Source organism: Bombina bombina, chromosome 4, assembly GCF_027579735.1.
Source record: "Bombina bombina isolate aBomBom1 chromosome 4, aBomBom1.pri, whole genome shotgun sequence".
Taxonomy (NCBI): domain Eukaryota; kingdom Metazoa; phylum Chordata; class Amphibia; order Anura; family Bombinatoridae; genus Bombina; species Bombina bombina.
In genome coordinates, this window is record NC_069502.1 from 10814715 (window position 1) to 10828388 (window position 13674).

A 13674-nucleotide genomic window follows, 5' to 3' on the forward strand; every position below is an offset into this window, starting at 1 on the left:
TGTGACCTGTGATACCTGATCTAGTGACACCGTGACCTGTGATACCTGATCTAGTGACACCGTGACCTGTGATACTGATCTAGTGACACCGTGACCTTGTGATACCGATCTAGTGACACCGTGACCTGTGATACCTGATCTAGTGACACCGTGACCTGTGATACCTGATCTAGTGACACTGTGACCTGTGATACCTGACCTAGTGACTCTGTGACCTGTGATATCTGATCTAGTGACACTGTGACCTTGTGATACCTGACCTAGTGACACTGTGACCTGTAATACCTAATCTAGTGACACTGTTACCTGTGATACCCGACCTAGTGACACTGTGACCTGTGATACCCTACCTAGTGACACTGTGACCTGTCATACCTGATCTAGTGACACCGTGACCTGTGATACCTGACAAAGTGACACTATGACCTTATGATATCTGATCTAGTGACCCCATGACATATGATACCTGACCAAGTGACGCTGTGACCTTGTGATATCTGATCTAGTCATGTTAGCTCATAGATAAATAACTGGATAAATGACAGGGAGCATTGAGAAGTAGTAAACTGATCCTACTCAGATTAGACAAAGGTATTCAGTGGAGTCCCCCAGGGATCAGTACAGGTAATGGGCAGGTAAATGGAACATGAGATTTAATATGGGAAAATGCAAGGTTCTACATTTTGGAAGTAAAAATAAGCAGGCAACATATTATTTAAATGGGACAAGACTTAGCCAAACAGAGGAGGAAAGGGATTTGGGAGTAGTAATAGATAACAAGCTAAAGATGGGTGCACAATGCTGGGCAGCGGCTTCAAAGGCTAATAAGATACTAGCATGTATTAAGAGGCATTGATGCAAGGGAGGAAAGCATAATTCTGTCACTATATAAATCCCTGGTAAGACTACACCTTGAGTATGGAGTGCAGTTCTGGGGACCGATCTAAAAAAAAAAAAGATATTTCAGACCTAGAAAAAGTTCACAGAAGGGCCACAATACTAATAAGGGGATTGGAGAATTTAAGCTATGAGGAGAGGCTAGCCAAACTGGCGCTTGAGAGGTGACATGATTACTTTATATAAATATATTCAAGGCCCATATACAGAGCTGACAGAAGCTCTGTTTACTCTAAGAAAACTGTTTGTGAAAAGAGGTCACAATTTAAGGCTGGAGGAAAGGAGATTTAATCCCCTGCAATGTAACCCCCCACAATTCTCTATAAGCGCAATCAAATTGTGGAACTCATTACAGACGGAGATAGTGAATGCCAATATATTAGATACATTAAATTGAAAGTCAATTCTAGCATTTCTGAAACACTAGGATTGACCATTGGAACAAATAAAGGTGACTTTTATTCATAAAGTATAAAATACTTCATGCTGAAAGCTCATTTACTTGTTTCAAGCGTTCGCTGTTCTGAGCTGCTAAGGCAGCCCACGGCATAACCCTGTTTCACCTCTTAGCCAATAGCTTGGCTTGGCTTGGCGCCCTTGGTAGCCAGATTTCATGAATGAAAGTCCCCTTTATTTGCTTTAATGGTCAATCCTAGAGTTTCACAAACGCTAGAATTGACTTTCTCCAACATTGGTGTGTCCGGTCCACGGCGTCATCCTTACTTGTGGGAATATCTCTTCCCCAACAGGAAATGGCAAAGAGTCCCAGCAAAGCTGGCCATATAGTCCCTCCTAGGCTCCGCCCACCCCAGTCATTCTCTTTGCCGTTGCACAGGCAACATCTCCACAGAGATGGTTAAGAGTTTGTGGTGTTTAAATGTAGTTTTTTTTTTAATTCTACTATCAAGAGTTTATTTTAAAATAGTGTTGGTATGTACTATTTACTCTGAAACAGAAAAGGATGAAGATTTCTGTTTGTGAGAGGAAGATAATTTTAGCAGACAGTAACTAAAATCGATTGCTGTTTCCACATAGGACTGTTGAGATGAAGTAACTTCAGTTGGGGGAAACAGCAGACTTTTCTGCTTAAGGTATGACTAGCCATATTTCTAACAAGACTGTGTAATGCTGGAAGGCTGTCATTTCCCCTCATGGGGACCGGTAAGCCATTTTCTTAGTCTCAAACAGAATAAAGGGCTTAATATGGGCTATAAAACTGGTAGACACTTTTATGGGCTAAATCGATTGCTTTATTTGGACATTTTATACATGTTTATGCTGATAATTCACACGTATAAACTTGGGGAACGTTTTTTAACGTCAGGCACTATGTTAGACACCTTTTCCAGTCAGGGAGGGCCTTCCCAGTTGTAGGCTGAGCCTCATTTTCGCGCCATTACTGCGCAGTTGTTTTTGAGAGCAAGACATGCAGATGCATGTGTGAGGACCTGAAAGTAGTTGGAAAAGTTTCTAGAAGGCGTCATTTGGTATCTTATTCCCCTCTGGGCTTGGTTAGGTCACAGCAAAGGCTGTAGCTGGGACTGTATAGGGGTTAAATTTGTAAACGGCTCCGGTTCCGCTATTTTAAGCGTTAAAGCTCTGAAAATTGGTGTGCAATACTTTTAATGCTTTAAGACAATGTGGTGAAATTTTGGTAAACGGTTTTGATTTAAAACAGTAACGGTTTTGATTTAAAACGGTTTTTGTGCTTTATTGACAAGTTTAAGCCTGTTTAACATGTCTGTGCCTTCGGATAAGCTATGTTCTATATGTATGAAAGCCAATGTGTCTCCCCATTCAAAATTGTGTGATAATTGTGCCATAGCGTCCAAACAAAGTATGGACAGTACTGCCACAGATAATGAAATTGCCCAAGATGATTCCTCAGATGAGGGGAGTAGACATGATACTACATCATCTCCTACTGTGTCTACACCAGTTTTGCCCACGCAGGCGGCCCCTAGTACTTCTAGCGCGCCAATGCTTATTACCATGCAACAATTGACGGCTGTAATGGATAACTCCATAGCAAATATTTTATCCAAAATGCCTGCATATCAGAGAAAGCGCGATTGCTCTGTTTTAAACACTGAAGAGCAGGAGGGCGCTGATGATAATTGTTCTGTCATACCCTCACACCAATCTGAAGTGGCCATGAGGGAGGTTTTGTCAGATGGGGAAATTTCAGATTCAGGAAAAATTTCTCAACAAGCTGAACCTGATGTTGTGACATTTAAATTTAAATTAGAACATCTCCGCGCACTGCTTAAGGAGGTATTATCTACTCTGGATGATTGTGACAACTTGTTCATTCCAGAGAAATTATGCAAGATGGACAAGTTTCTAGAGGTTCCGGTGCACCCCGACGCTTTTCCTATACCCAAGCGGGTGGCGGACATAGTGAATAAGGAGTGGGAGAAGCCCGGCATACCTTTTGTTCCCCCCCCCTATATTTAAGAAATTATTTCCTATGGTCGACCCCAGAAAGGACTTATGGCAGACAGTCCCTAAGGTCGAGGGGGCAGTTTCTACTCTAAACAAGCGCACTACTATTCCTATTGAGGATAGTTGTGCTTTCAAAGATCCTATGGATAAAAAATTGGAAGGTTTGCTTAAAAAGATTTTTGTACAGCAAGGTTACCTTCTACAACCCATTTCGTGCATTGTTCCTGTCACTACAGCAGCGTGGTTCTGGTTCGAGGAACTAGAAAAGTTGATCAGTAGAGAGACTCCATATGAGGAGGTTATGGACAGAGTTCACGCACTTAAGTTGGCTAACTTTTATTTTAGATGCCGCTTTGCAATTAGCTAGATTAGCGGCAAAAAATTCAGGGTTTGCAATTGTGGCGCGCAGAGCGCTTTGGCTAAAGTCTTGGTCAGCGGATGTATCATCCAAGACAAAATTTCTTAACATCCCTTTCAAAGGTAAAACTCTCTTTGGGCCAGAATTGAAAGAGATTATCTCAGACATCACTGGGGGAAAAGGGCCACGCCCTCCCACAAGATAGGCCTTTCAAGGCCAAGAATAAGTCTAATTTTCGTTCCTTTTGCAATTTCAGGAACGGACCGGCCTCTAATTCTGCATCCTCTAAGCAAGAGGGTAATGCCTCACAGCCCAAACCAGCCTGGAAACCTATGCAAGGCTGGAACAAGGGTAAGCAGGCCAAGAAGCCTGCCACTGCTAACAAAACAGCATGAAGGAGTAGCCCCCGATTCGGGACCGGATCTAGTAGGGGGCAGACTCTCTCTCTTTGCTCAGGCTTGGGCAAGAGATGTTCAGGATCCCTGGGCACTAGAAATAGTTTCTCAGGGTTATCTTCTGGAATTCAGGGAACTACCCCCAAGGGGAAGGTTCCACATGTCTCACTTATCCTCAAACCAAATAAAGAGACAGGCGTTCTTACATTGTGTAGAAGACCTGTTAAAGATGGGAGTGATACACCCAGTTCCAATAAAGGAACAAGGAATGGGATTTTATTCAAATCTGTTCGTAGTTCCCAAAAAAGAGGGAATCTTCAGACCAATTTTGGATTTGAAGATCCTAAACAAATTTCTCAGGGTACCATCGTTCAAGATGGAGACCATTCGAACGATTCTACCCACTATCCAGGAAGGTCAATTTATGACTACCGTGGATCTAAAGGATGCGTACCTACATATTCCTATCCATAAAGAACATCATCAGTTCCTAAGGTTCGCCTTTCTGGACAAACATTACCAGTTTGTGGCCCTCCCATTCGGGTTAGCCACTGCTCCAAGGATTTTCACAAAGGTACTCGGGTCCCTTCTAGCGGTTCTAAGACCGAGGGGCATTGCAGTAGTACCATACTTGGAGGACATTCTAATACAAGCGTCGTCCCTTTCAAAAGCAAAGGCTCATACAGACATCGTTCTGGCCTTTCTCAGATCTCACGGATGGAAGGTGAACATAGAAAAAAGTTCTCTGTCTCCGTCAACAAGAGTTCCCTTCTTGGGAACAATAATAGATTCCTTAGAAATGAGGATTTTTCTGACAGATGTCAGAAAGTCAAAACTTCTAAGCGCTTGTCAAGTTCTTCACTCTGTTCCACGTCCTTCCATAGCTCAGTGCATGGAAGTAGTAGGGTTGATGGTTGCAGCAATGGACATAGTTCCTTTTGCACGAATTCATCTAAGACCATTACAACTGTGCATGCTCAAACAGTAGAATGGGGACTATACAGACTTGTCTCCAGTGATTCATGTAGATCAGAAGACCAGAGATTCACTCCGTTGGTGGCTGACCCTGGACCATCTATCCCAGGGAATGAGCTTCCGCAGACCAGAGTGGGTCATTGTCACGACCGACGCCAGTCTAGTGGGCTGGGGTGCGGTCTGGGAATCCCTGAAAGCTCAGGGACTATGGTCTCGGGAAGAGTCTTTTCTCCCGATAAACATTCTGGAACTAAGAGCGATATTCAATGCTCTCAGGGCTTGGCCTCAGCTTGCAAAGGCCAGATTCATAAGATTCCAATCAGACAACATGACGACCGTTGCGTATATCAATAATCAGGGGGGAACAAGGAGTTCCCTGGCGATGAAAGAAGTGACCAAAATAATACAATGGGCGGAGGATCACTCCTGCCATCTATCTGCGATCCACATCCCAGGTGTGGAAAACTGGGAAGCGGATTATCTGAGTCGTCAGACATTCCATCCGGGGGAGTGGGAACTCCACCCGGAGATCTTTGCCCAGTTGACTCAATTATGGGGCATTCCAGACATGGATCTGATGGCGTCTCGTCAGAACTTCAAGGTTCCTTGCTACGGGTCCAGATCCAGGGATCCCAAGGCGACTCTAGTAGATGCACTAGTAGCACCTTGGACCTTCAACCTAGCTTATGTGTTTCCACCGTTTCCTCTCATTCCCAGGCTGGTAGCCAGGATCAAACAAGAGAGGGCCTCTGTGATCTTGATAGCGTGGCCACGCAGGACTTGGTATGCAGACCTGGTGAATATGTCATCGGTTCCACCATGGAAGCTACCTTTGAGACAGGACCTTCTTGTTCAGGGTCCATACGAACATCCAAATCTGGTCTCCCTCCAGCTGACGGCTTGGAGATTGAACGCTTGATTCTATCAAAGCGTGGGTTTTCAGATTCTGTGATAGATACTCTGGTTCCGGCCAGAAAACCGGTAACTAGAAAGATTTACCATAAAATATGGAAAAGATATATCTGTTGGTGTGAATCCAAGGGATTCCCATGGAATAAGATAAAAATTCCTAAGATTCATTCCTTTCTGCAAGAAGGTTTGGAGAAAGGATTATCTGCGAGTTCTCTAAAGGGATAGATCTCTGCTTTATCTGTTTTACTTCACAAAAGACTGGCAGCTGTGCCAGATGTTCAAGCATTTGTTCAGGCTCTGGTTAGGATCAAGCCTGTTTACAGACCTTTGACTCCTCCCTGGAGTCTAAATCTAGTTCTTTCAGTTCTTCAAGGGGTTCCGTTTGAACCTCTACATTCCATAGATATTAAGTTATTATCTTGGAAAGTTTTGTTTTTGGTTGCTATTTCTTCTGCTAGAAGAGTTTCAGAGTTATCTGCTCTGCGGTGTTCTCCGCCCTATCTGGTGTTCCATGCAGATAAGGTGGTTTTGCGTACTAAGCCTGGTTTTCTTCCAAAGGTTGTTTCTAACAAAAATATTAACCAGGAGATAGTTGTACCTTCTTTGTGTCTGAATCCAGTTTCAAAGAAGGAACGTTTGCTACACAATTTAGATGTAGTCCGTGCTCTAAAATTCTACTTAGCAGCTACAAAAGAGTTCAGACAAACATCTTCTCTGTTTGTCGTCTATTCTGGTAAAAGGAGAGGTCAAAAAGCGACTTCTACCTCTATTTCCTTTTGGCTTAAAAGCATCATCCGATTGGCTTATGAGACTGCCAGACGGCAGCCTCCTGAAAGAATCACAGCTCACTCCACTAGGGCTGTGGCTTCCACATGGGCCTTCAAGAACGAGGCTTCTGTTGATCAGATATGTAAGGCAGCGACTTGGTCTTCACTGCACACTTTTGCCAAATTTTACAAATTTGATACTTTTGCTTCTTCGGAGGCTATTTTTGGGAGAAATGTTTTGCAAGCCGTGGTGCCTTCCGTTTAGGTAACCTGATTTGCTCCCTCCCTTCATCCGTGTCCTAAAGCTTTGGTATTGGTTCCCACAAGTAAGGATGACGCCGTGGACCGGACACACCAATGTTGGAGAAAACAGAATTTATGCTTACCTGATAAATTACTTTCTCCAACGGTGTGTCCGGGCCACGGCTCGCCCTGGTTTTTTAATCAGGTCTGATGAATTATTTTCTCTAACTACAGTCACCACGGTACCATATGGTTTCTCCTATATTTTTCCTCCTGTCAGTCGGTCGAATGACTGGGGTGGGCGGAGCCTAGGAGGGACTATATGGCCAGCTTTGCTGGGACTCTTTGCCATTTCCTGTTGGGGAAGAGATATTCCCACAAGTAAGGATGACGCCGTGGACCGGACACCGTTGGAGAAAGTAATTTATCAGGTAAGCATAAATTCTGTTTTCACTTTAAACATGGTTTGGATACATTTCTGGGTAGAAACAGAATGCAGGGGTATTGACTGCTGGTGTTAAATAGGTCAGCATTTTAATAGGAATAATTTAAGCTCAACTGGAGCTTTTAATGCAAGTATATTAAGATTTGTATAGGTTAAACTCGATGGACTTCTGTCTATTAAATGTAGAATGCACGTGTGAGTCTCTGTAGTTTGCATGACTTACTCTTTGGTGTGGGAGAAGGCAAGCTGTCTACAGTGTGATAGCGTCAGTGCATGAAGAGTACAGCGTGATAGCGTCAGTGCATGAAGACTACAGCGTGATAGTGTCAGTGCATGAAGAGTACAGTGTGATAGTGTCAGTGCATGAAGAGTACAGCGTGATAGCGTCAGTGCATGAAGAGTACAGCGTGATAGCGTCAGTGCATGAAGAGTACAGCGTGATAGCGTCAGTGCATGAAGAGTACAGCGTGATAGCGTCAGTGCATGAAGAGTACAGTGTGATAGCGTCAGTGCATGAAGAGTACAGTGTGATAGCGTCAGTGCATGAAGAGTACAGTGTGATAGCGTCAGTGCATGAAGAGTACAGTGTGATAGCGTCAGGGCATGAAGAGCACAGTGTGATAGCGTCAGGGCATGAAGAGCACAGTGTGATAGCGTCAGGGCATGAAGAGCACAGTGTGATAGCGTCAGGGCATGAAGAGTACAGTGTGATAGCGTCAGGGCATGAAGAGTACAGTGTGATAGCGTCAGTGCATGAAGAGTACAGTGTGATAGCGTCAGTGCATGAAGAGTACAGTGTGATAGCGTCAGTGCATGAAGAGTACAGTGTGATAGCGTCAGTGCATGAAGAGTACAGCGTGGTAGCGTCAGTGGATGAAGAGTATAGTGTAATAGCGTCAGTGCATGAAGACTACAGGGTGATAGCGTCAGTGCATGAAGAGTATAGTGTGATAGCGTCAGTGCATGAAGAGTATAGTGTGATAGCGTCAGTGCATGAAGAGTATAGTGCAATAGCGTCAGTGCATGAAGATTATAGTGTGATAGCGTCAGTGGATGAAGAGTATAGTGTGATAGCGTCAGTGGATGAAGAGTATAGTGTGATAGCGTCAGTGGATGAAGAGTATAGTGTGATAGCGTCAGTGCATGAAGACTACAGTGTGATAGCGTCAGTGCATGAAGAGTACAGTGTGATAGCATCAGTGCATGAAGAGTCTCCGTGCTCCCTTTTATACACGGCTCTGACATTTTCTCTTGTACATGTGGGTGAAACTGTGATGTGGTGTATCGGGATATTTTGTTTCATTAACCTAATAGGACATGAGTAATGGGCTGTGATCCTAGCAAAACAAACATTTGTATTGTCCCACAGACTTTACAGCACGGTTGGTGAGCCTGATCTTGCCATAACAATGTACAAGAAACACAGAATGTACGAGGACATGATCCGACTTGTGGCCAAATATCATCAGGATCTACTGGCAGACACCCACATGCATCTGGGTAAAGTAAGTGCCCTCATGGTCTTCATTGTTGTCTCCCTACAATTTGTGTGTGCGTATGTGCATTGTTTGTATTAAGTGCATGTGTATTGTTTGTATTAAGTGCATGTGTGCATGTGTATTGTTTGTATTAAGTGCATGTGCACATGCATGAGTTTTGTATGTATTGTGTATGTGTCTTGTTTGTATTAAGTGCATGTGCGCATGCATGTGTTTTGTATGTATTGTGTTCTGCGTATTGTGTGCATGTGTCTTGTTTGTATTAAGTGCATGTGCGCATGCATGTGTTTTGTATGTATTGTGTGTGACCATGCACTCACAGATTGTCTGTTTCAGGAGCTGGAAGCCGAAGGACGCCTGCGAGAGGCTGAGCATCATTATCTGGAAGCAAAAGACTGGAAGGCAGCTGTTAATATGTACAGATCAGCCGACATGTGGGAGGAAGCGCACAGGGTAACACATGGCAAACAAGCCACATGGTCGTATTGCCTCCTCATCAATCACCCCTCCTAAACTGTCTCTCATCCTCACTCGTTCTCATCTTTCCTTCCCCCCCTGCTCGCTCTCAACCTCCCATACTCCTCGCTCGCTCTCATCCCCACATCCTCCTCGCTCGCTCTCAACCTCCCATATTCCTCGCTTGCTCGCTCTCAACCTCCCATGCTCCTCGCTCGCTCTCATCCCCCCATCCTCCTCGCTCGCTCTCAACCTCCCATACTCCTCGCTCGCTCTCATCCCCCCATCCTCCTCGCTTGCTCTCATCCCCCCCATCCTCCTCGCTTGCTCTCATCCCCCCCATACTCCTCACTCGCTCTCATCCCCCCCATCCTCCTCGCTTGCTCTCATCCCCCCCATCCTCCTGGCTCGCTCTCATCCCCCCCATCCTCCTGGCTCGCTCTCATCCCCCCCATCCTCCTGGCTCGCTCTCATCCCCCCCATCCTCCTCGCTCGCTCTCATCCCCCCATCCTCCTCGCTCGCTCTCATCCCCCCATCCTCCTCGCTCGCTCTCATCCCCCCATCCTCCTCGCTCGCTCTCATCCCCCCATCCTCCTCGCTCGCTCTCATCCCCCCATCCTCCTCGCTCGCTCTCATCCCCCCATCCTCCTCGCTCGCTCTCAACCTCCCATCCTCCTCGCTCGCTCTCAACCTCCCATACTCCTCGCTCTCACCCTCCCATACTCCTCGCTCGCTCTCACCCTCCCATCCTCCACATTCGCGCTCCGCCCCTTGCCCCTCTGGTGCTCCGCCCCTTGCTCTCTGGGGCCGCTCTCTGGCACTCCGCCCCTTGCTCTCTGGCGCTCCGCTCCTTGCTCCTCTCTCGTTTTGCCCCTTGCTCCTCTCTCGCTCCTCTTTCGCTCTGCCCCTTGCTCCTCTCTTGCTCCTCTCTCGCTCTGCCCCTTGCTCCTCTCCCTTGCTCCTCTCTCGGTCTGCCCCTTGCTCCTCTCTCGGTCTGCCCCTTGCTCCTCTCTCGGTCTGCCCCTTGCTCCTCTCACTTGCTCCTCCTCTCTCGGTCTGCCCCTTGCTCCTCTCTCTCGGTCTGCCCCTTGCTCCTCTCTCTCGGTCTGCCCCTTGCTCCTCTCTCTCGGTCTGCCCCTTGCTCCTCTCTCTCGGTCTGCCCCTTGCTCCTCTCTCTCGGTCTGCCCCTTGTTCCTCTCTCTCGGTCTGCTCCTTGCTCCTCTCTCTCGGTCTGCCCCTTGCTCCTCTCCCTTGCTCCTCTCCCTTGCTCATCTCTCTTGCTCTTCTCTCTGTCTTCCCCTTGCTCCTCTGTCGCTCTGCCTTGCTCCTCTTCCTTGCTCCTCTCTTGCTCTGCCCCTTGCTCCTCTCTTGCTCTGCCCCTTGCTTCTCTCTTGCTCTGCCCCTTGCTTCTCTCTTGCTCTGCCCCTTGCTCCTCTCTTGCTTTACCCCTTGCTCCTCTCTCAGTCTGCCCATTGCTCCTCTCACTTGCTCCTCTCTCTCTCGGTCTGCCCCTTGCTCCTCTCTCTCTCGGTCTGCCCCTTGCTCCTCTCTCTCTCGGTCTGCCCCTTGCTCCTCTCTCTCGGTCTGCCTCTTGCTCCTCTCTCTCGGTCTGCCCCTTGCTCCTCTCTCTCGGTCTGCCCCTTGCTCCTCTCTCTCGGTCTGCCCCTTGCTCCTCTCTCTCTTGGTCTGCCCCTTGCTCCTCTCTCTCGGTCTGCCCCTTGCTCCTCTCTCTCGGTCTTCCCCTTGCTCCTCTCTCTCGGTCTGCCCCTTGCTCCTCTCCCTTGCTTCCTCTCTCTTGCTCCTCTCTCGGTCTTCCCCTTACTCCTCTGTCGCTCTGCCTTGCTCCTCTTCCTTGCTCCTCTTCCTTGCTCCTCTCTCGCTCTGCCCCTTGATTCTCTCACTTGCTCCTCCTCTCTCGCTCTGCCCCTTGCTCCTCTCTCGCTCTGCCCCTTGCTTCCTCTGTCGCTCTGCCTTGCTCCTCTTCCTTGCTCCTCTTCCTTGCTCCTCTTCCTTGCTCCTCTCTCGCTCTGCCCCTTGATTCTCTCACTTGCTCCTCCTCTCTCGCTCTGCCCCTTGCTCCTCTCTCGCTCTGCCCCTTGCTCCTCTCCCTTGCTTCCTCTCTCTTGCTCCTCTCTCGGTCTTCCCCTTACTCCTCTGTCGCTCTGCCTTGCTCCTCTTCCTTGCTCCTCTCTCGGTCTGCCCCTTGCTCCTCTCACTTGCTCCTCCTCTCTCGCTCTGCCCCTTGCTCCTCTCTCTCGCTCTGCCCCTTGCTCCTCTCTCTCGCTCTGCCCCTTGCTCCTCTCTCTCACTCTGCCCCTTGCTCCTCTCTCTCACTCTGCCCCTTGCTCCTCTCTCTCATCTGCCCCTTGCTCCTCTCTCACTCTGCCCCTTGTTCCTCTCTCTCTCTCTCACTCTGCCCCTTGTTCCTCTCTCTCTCTCTTGCTCTGCCCCTTGTTCCTCTCTCTCGCTCTGCCCCTTGCTCCTCTCTCGCTCTGCCCCTTGCTCCTCTCTTGCTTTGCCCCTTGCTCTGCCCCTTGCTACTCCCCTTGCTCCTCTCTCTTGCTCTGCCCCTTGCTCCTCTCTCTTGCTCTTCCCCTTGTTCCTCTCTCTCTCTTGCTCTGCCCCTTGCTCCTCTCTCTCGCTCTGCCCCTTGCTCCTCTCTCTCTCGCTCTGCCCCTTGCTCCTCTCTCTCTCTCGCTCTGCCCCTTGCTCCTCTCTCTCTCTCGCTCTGCCCCTTGCTCCTCTCTCTCTCTCGATCTGCCCCTTGCTCCTCTCTCGCTCTGCCCCTTGCTCCTCTCTCGCTCTGCCCCTTGCTCCTCTCTCTCGCTCTGCCCCTTGCTCCTCTCTCTCGCTCTGCCCCTTGCTCCTCTCTCTCGCTCTGCCCCTTGCTCCTCTATCTCGCTCTGCCCCTTGTTCCTCTCTCTCTCTTGCTCTGCCCCTTGCTCCTCTCTCTCGCTCTGCCCCTTGCTCCTCTCTCTCGCTCTGCCCCTTGCTCCTCTCCCTTGCTCCTTTCTTGCTCTGCCCCTTGATCCTCTCTCTCGGTCTGCCCCTTGCTCCTTTCCCTTGCTCCTCTCACTTGCTCTTCCTCTCTCGGTCTGCCCCTTGCTCCTCTCCCTTGCTCCTCTCTCGGTCTGCCCCTTGCTCCTCTCTCGGTCTGCCCCTTGCTCCTCTCTCGGTCTGCCCCTTGCTCCTCTCACTTGCTCCTCCTCTCTCGGTCTGCCCCTTGCTCCTCTCTCTCGGTCTGCCCCTTGCTCCTCTCTCTCGGTCTGCCCCTTGCTCCTCTCTCTCGGTCTGCCCCTTGCTCCTCTCTCTCGGTCTGCCCCTTGCTCCTCTCTCTCGGTCTGCCCCTTGTTCCTCTCTCTCGGTCTGCTCCTTGCTCCTCTCTCTCGGTCTGCCCCTTGCTCCTCTCCCTTGCTCCTCTCCCTTGCTCATCTCTCTTGCTCTTCTCTCACTCTGCCCCTTGCTCCTCTCTCTCACTCTGCCCCTTGCTCCTCTCTCTCATCTGCCCCTTGCTCCTCTCTCACTCTGCCCCTTGTTCCTCTCTCTCTCTCTCACTCTGCCCCTTGTTCCTCTCTCTCTCTCTTGCTCTGCCCCTTGTTCCTCTCTCTCGCTCTGCCCCTTGCTCCTCTCTCGCTCTGCCCCTTGCTCCTCTCTTGCTTTGCCCCTTGCTCTGCCCCTTGCTACTCCCCTTGCTCCTCTCTCTTGCTCTGCCCCTTGCTCCTCTCTCTTGCTCTTCCCCTTGTTCCTCTCTCTCTCTTGCTCTGCCCCTTGCTCCTCTCTCTCGCTCTGCCCCTTGCTCCTCTCTCTCTCGCTCTGCCCCTTGCTCCTCTCTCTCTCTCGCTCTGCCCCTTGCTCCTCTCTCTCTCTCGCTCTGCCCCTTGCTCCTCTCTCTCTCTCGATCTGCCCCTTGCTCCTCTCTCGCTCTGCCCCTTGCTCCTCTCTCGCTCTGCCCCTTGCTCCTCTCTCTCGCTCTGCCCCTTGCTCCTCTCTCTCGCTCTGCCCCTTGCTCCTCTCTCTCGCTCTGCCCCTTGCTCCTCTATCTCGCTCTGCCCCTTGTTCCTCTCTCTCTCTTGCTCTGCCCCTTGCTCCTCTCTCTCGCTCTGCCCCTTGCTCCTCTCCCTTGCTCCTTTCTTGCTCTGCCCCTTGATCCTCTCTCTCGGTCTGCCCCTTGCTCCTCTCCCTTGCTCCTCTCTCGCTCTGCCCCTTGCTCCTTTCCCTTGCTCCTCTCTCGCTCTGCCCCTTGCTCCTCTCACTTGCTCTTCCTCTCTCGGTCTGCCCCTT

General features: G+C 49.2%; 1 protein-coding gene across 1 annotated transcript in view; it reads left to right on the plus strand.

The window, feature by feature from the left end:
- IFT172 (intraflagellar transport 172) overlaps positions 1-13674 on the plus strand; it is a gene marked incomplete in the record, with an annotated part of 949422 nt that overhangs the window by 379159 nt on the left and 556589 nt on the right. The window contains 2 exon segments of the mRNA XM_053710932.1: positions 8807-8942; positions 9273-9389. Of these exon segments, the coding sequence (XP_053566907.1) occupies positions 8807-8942; positions 9273-9389 (253 nt within the window).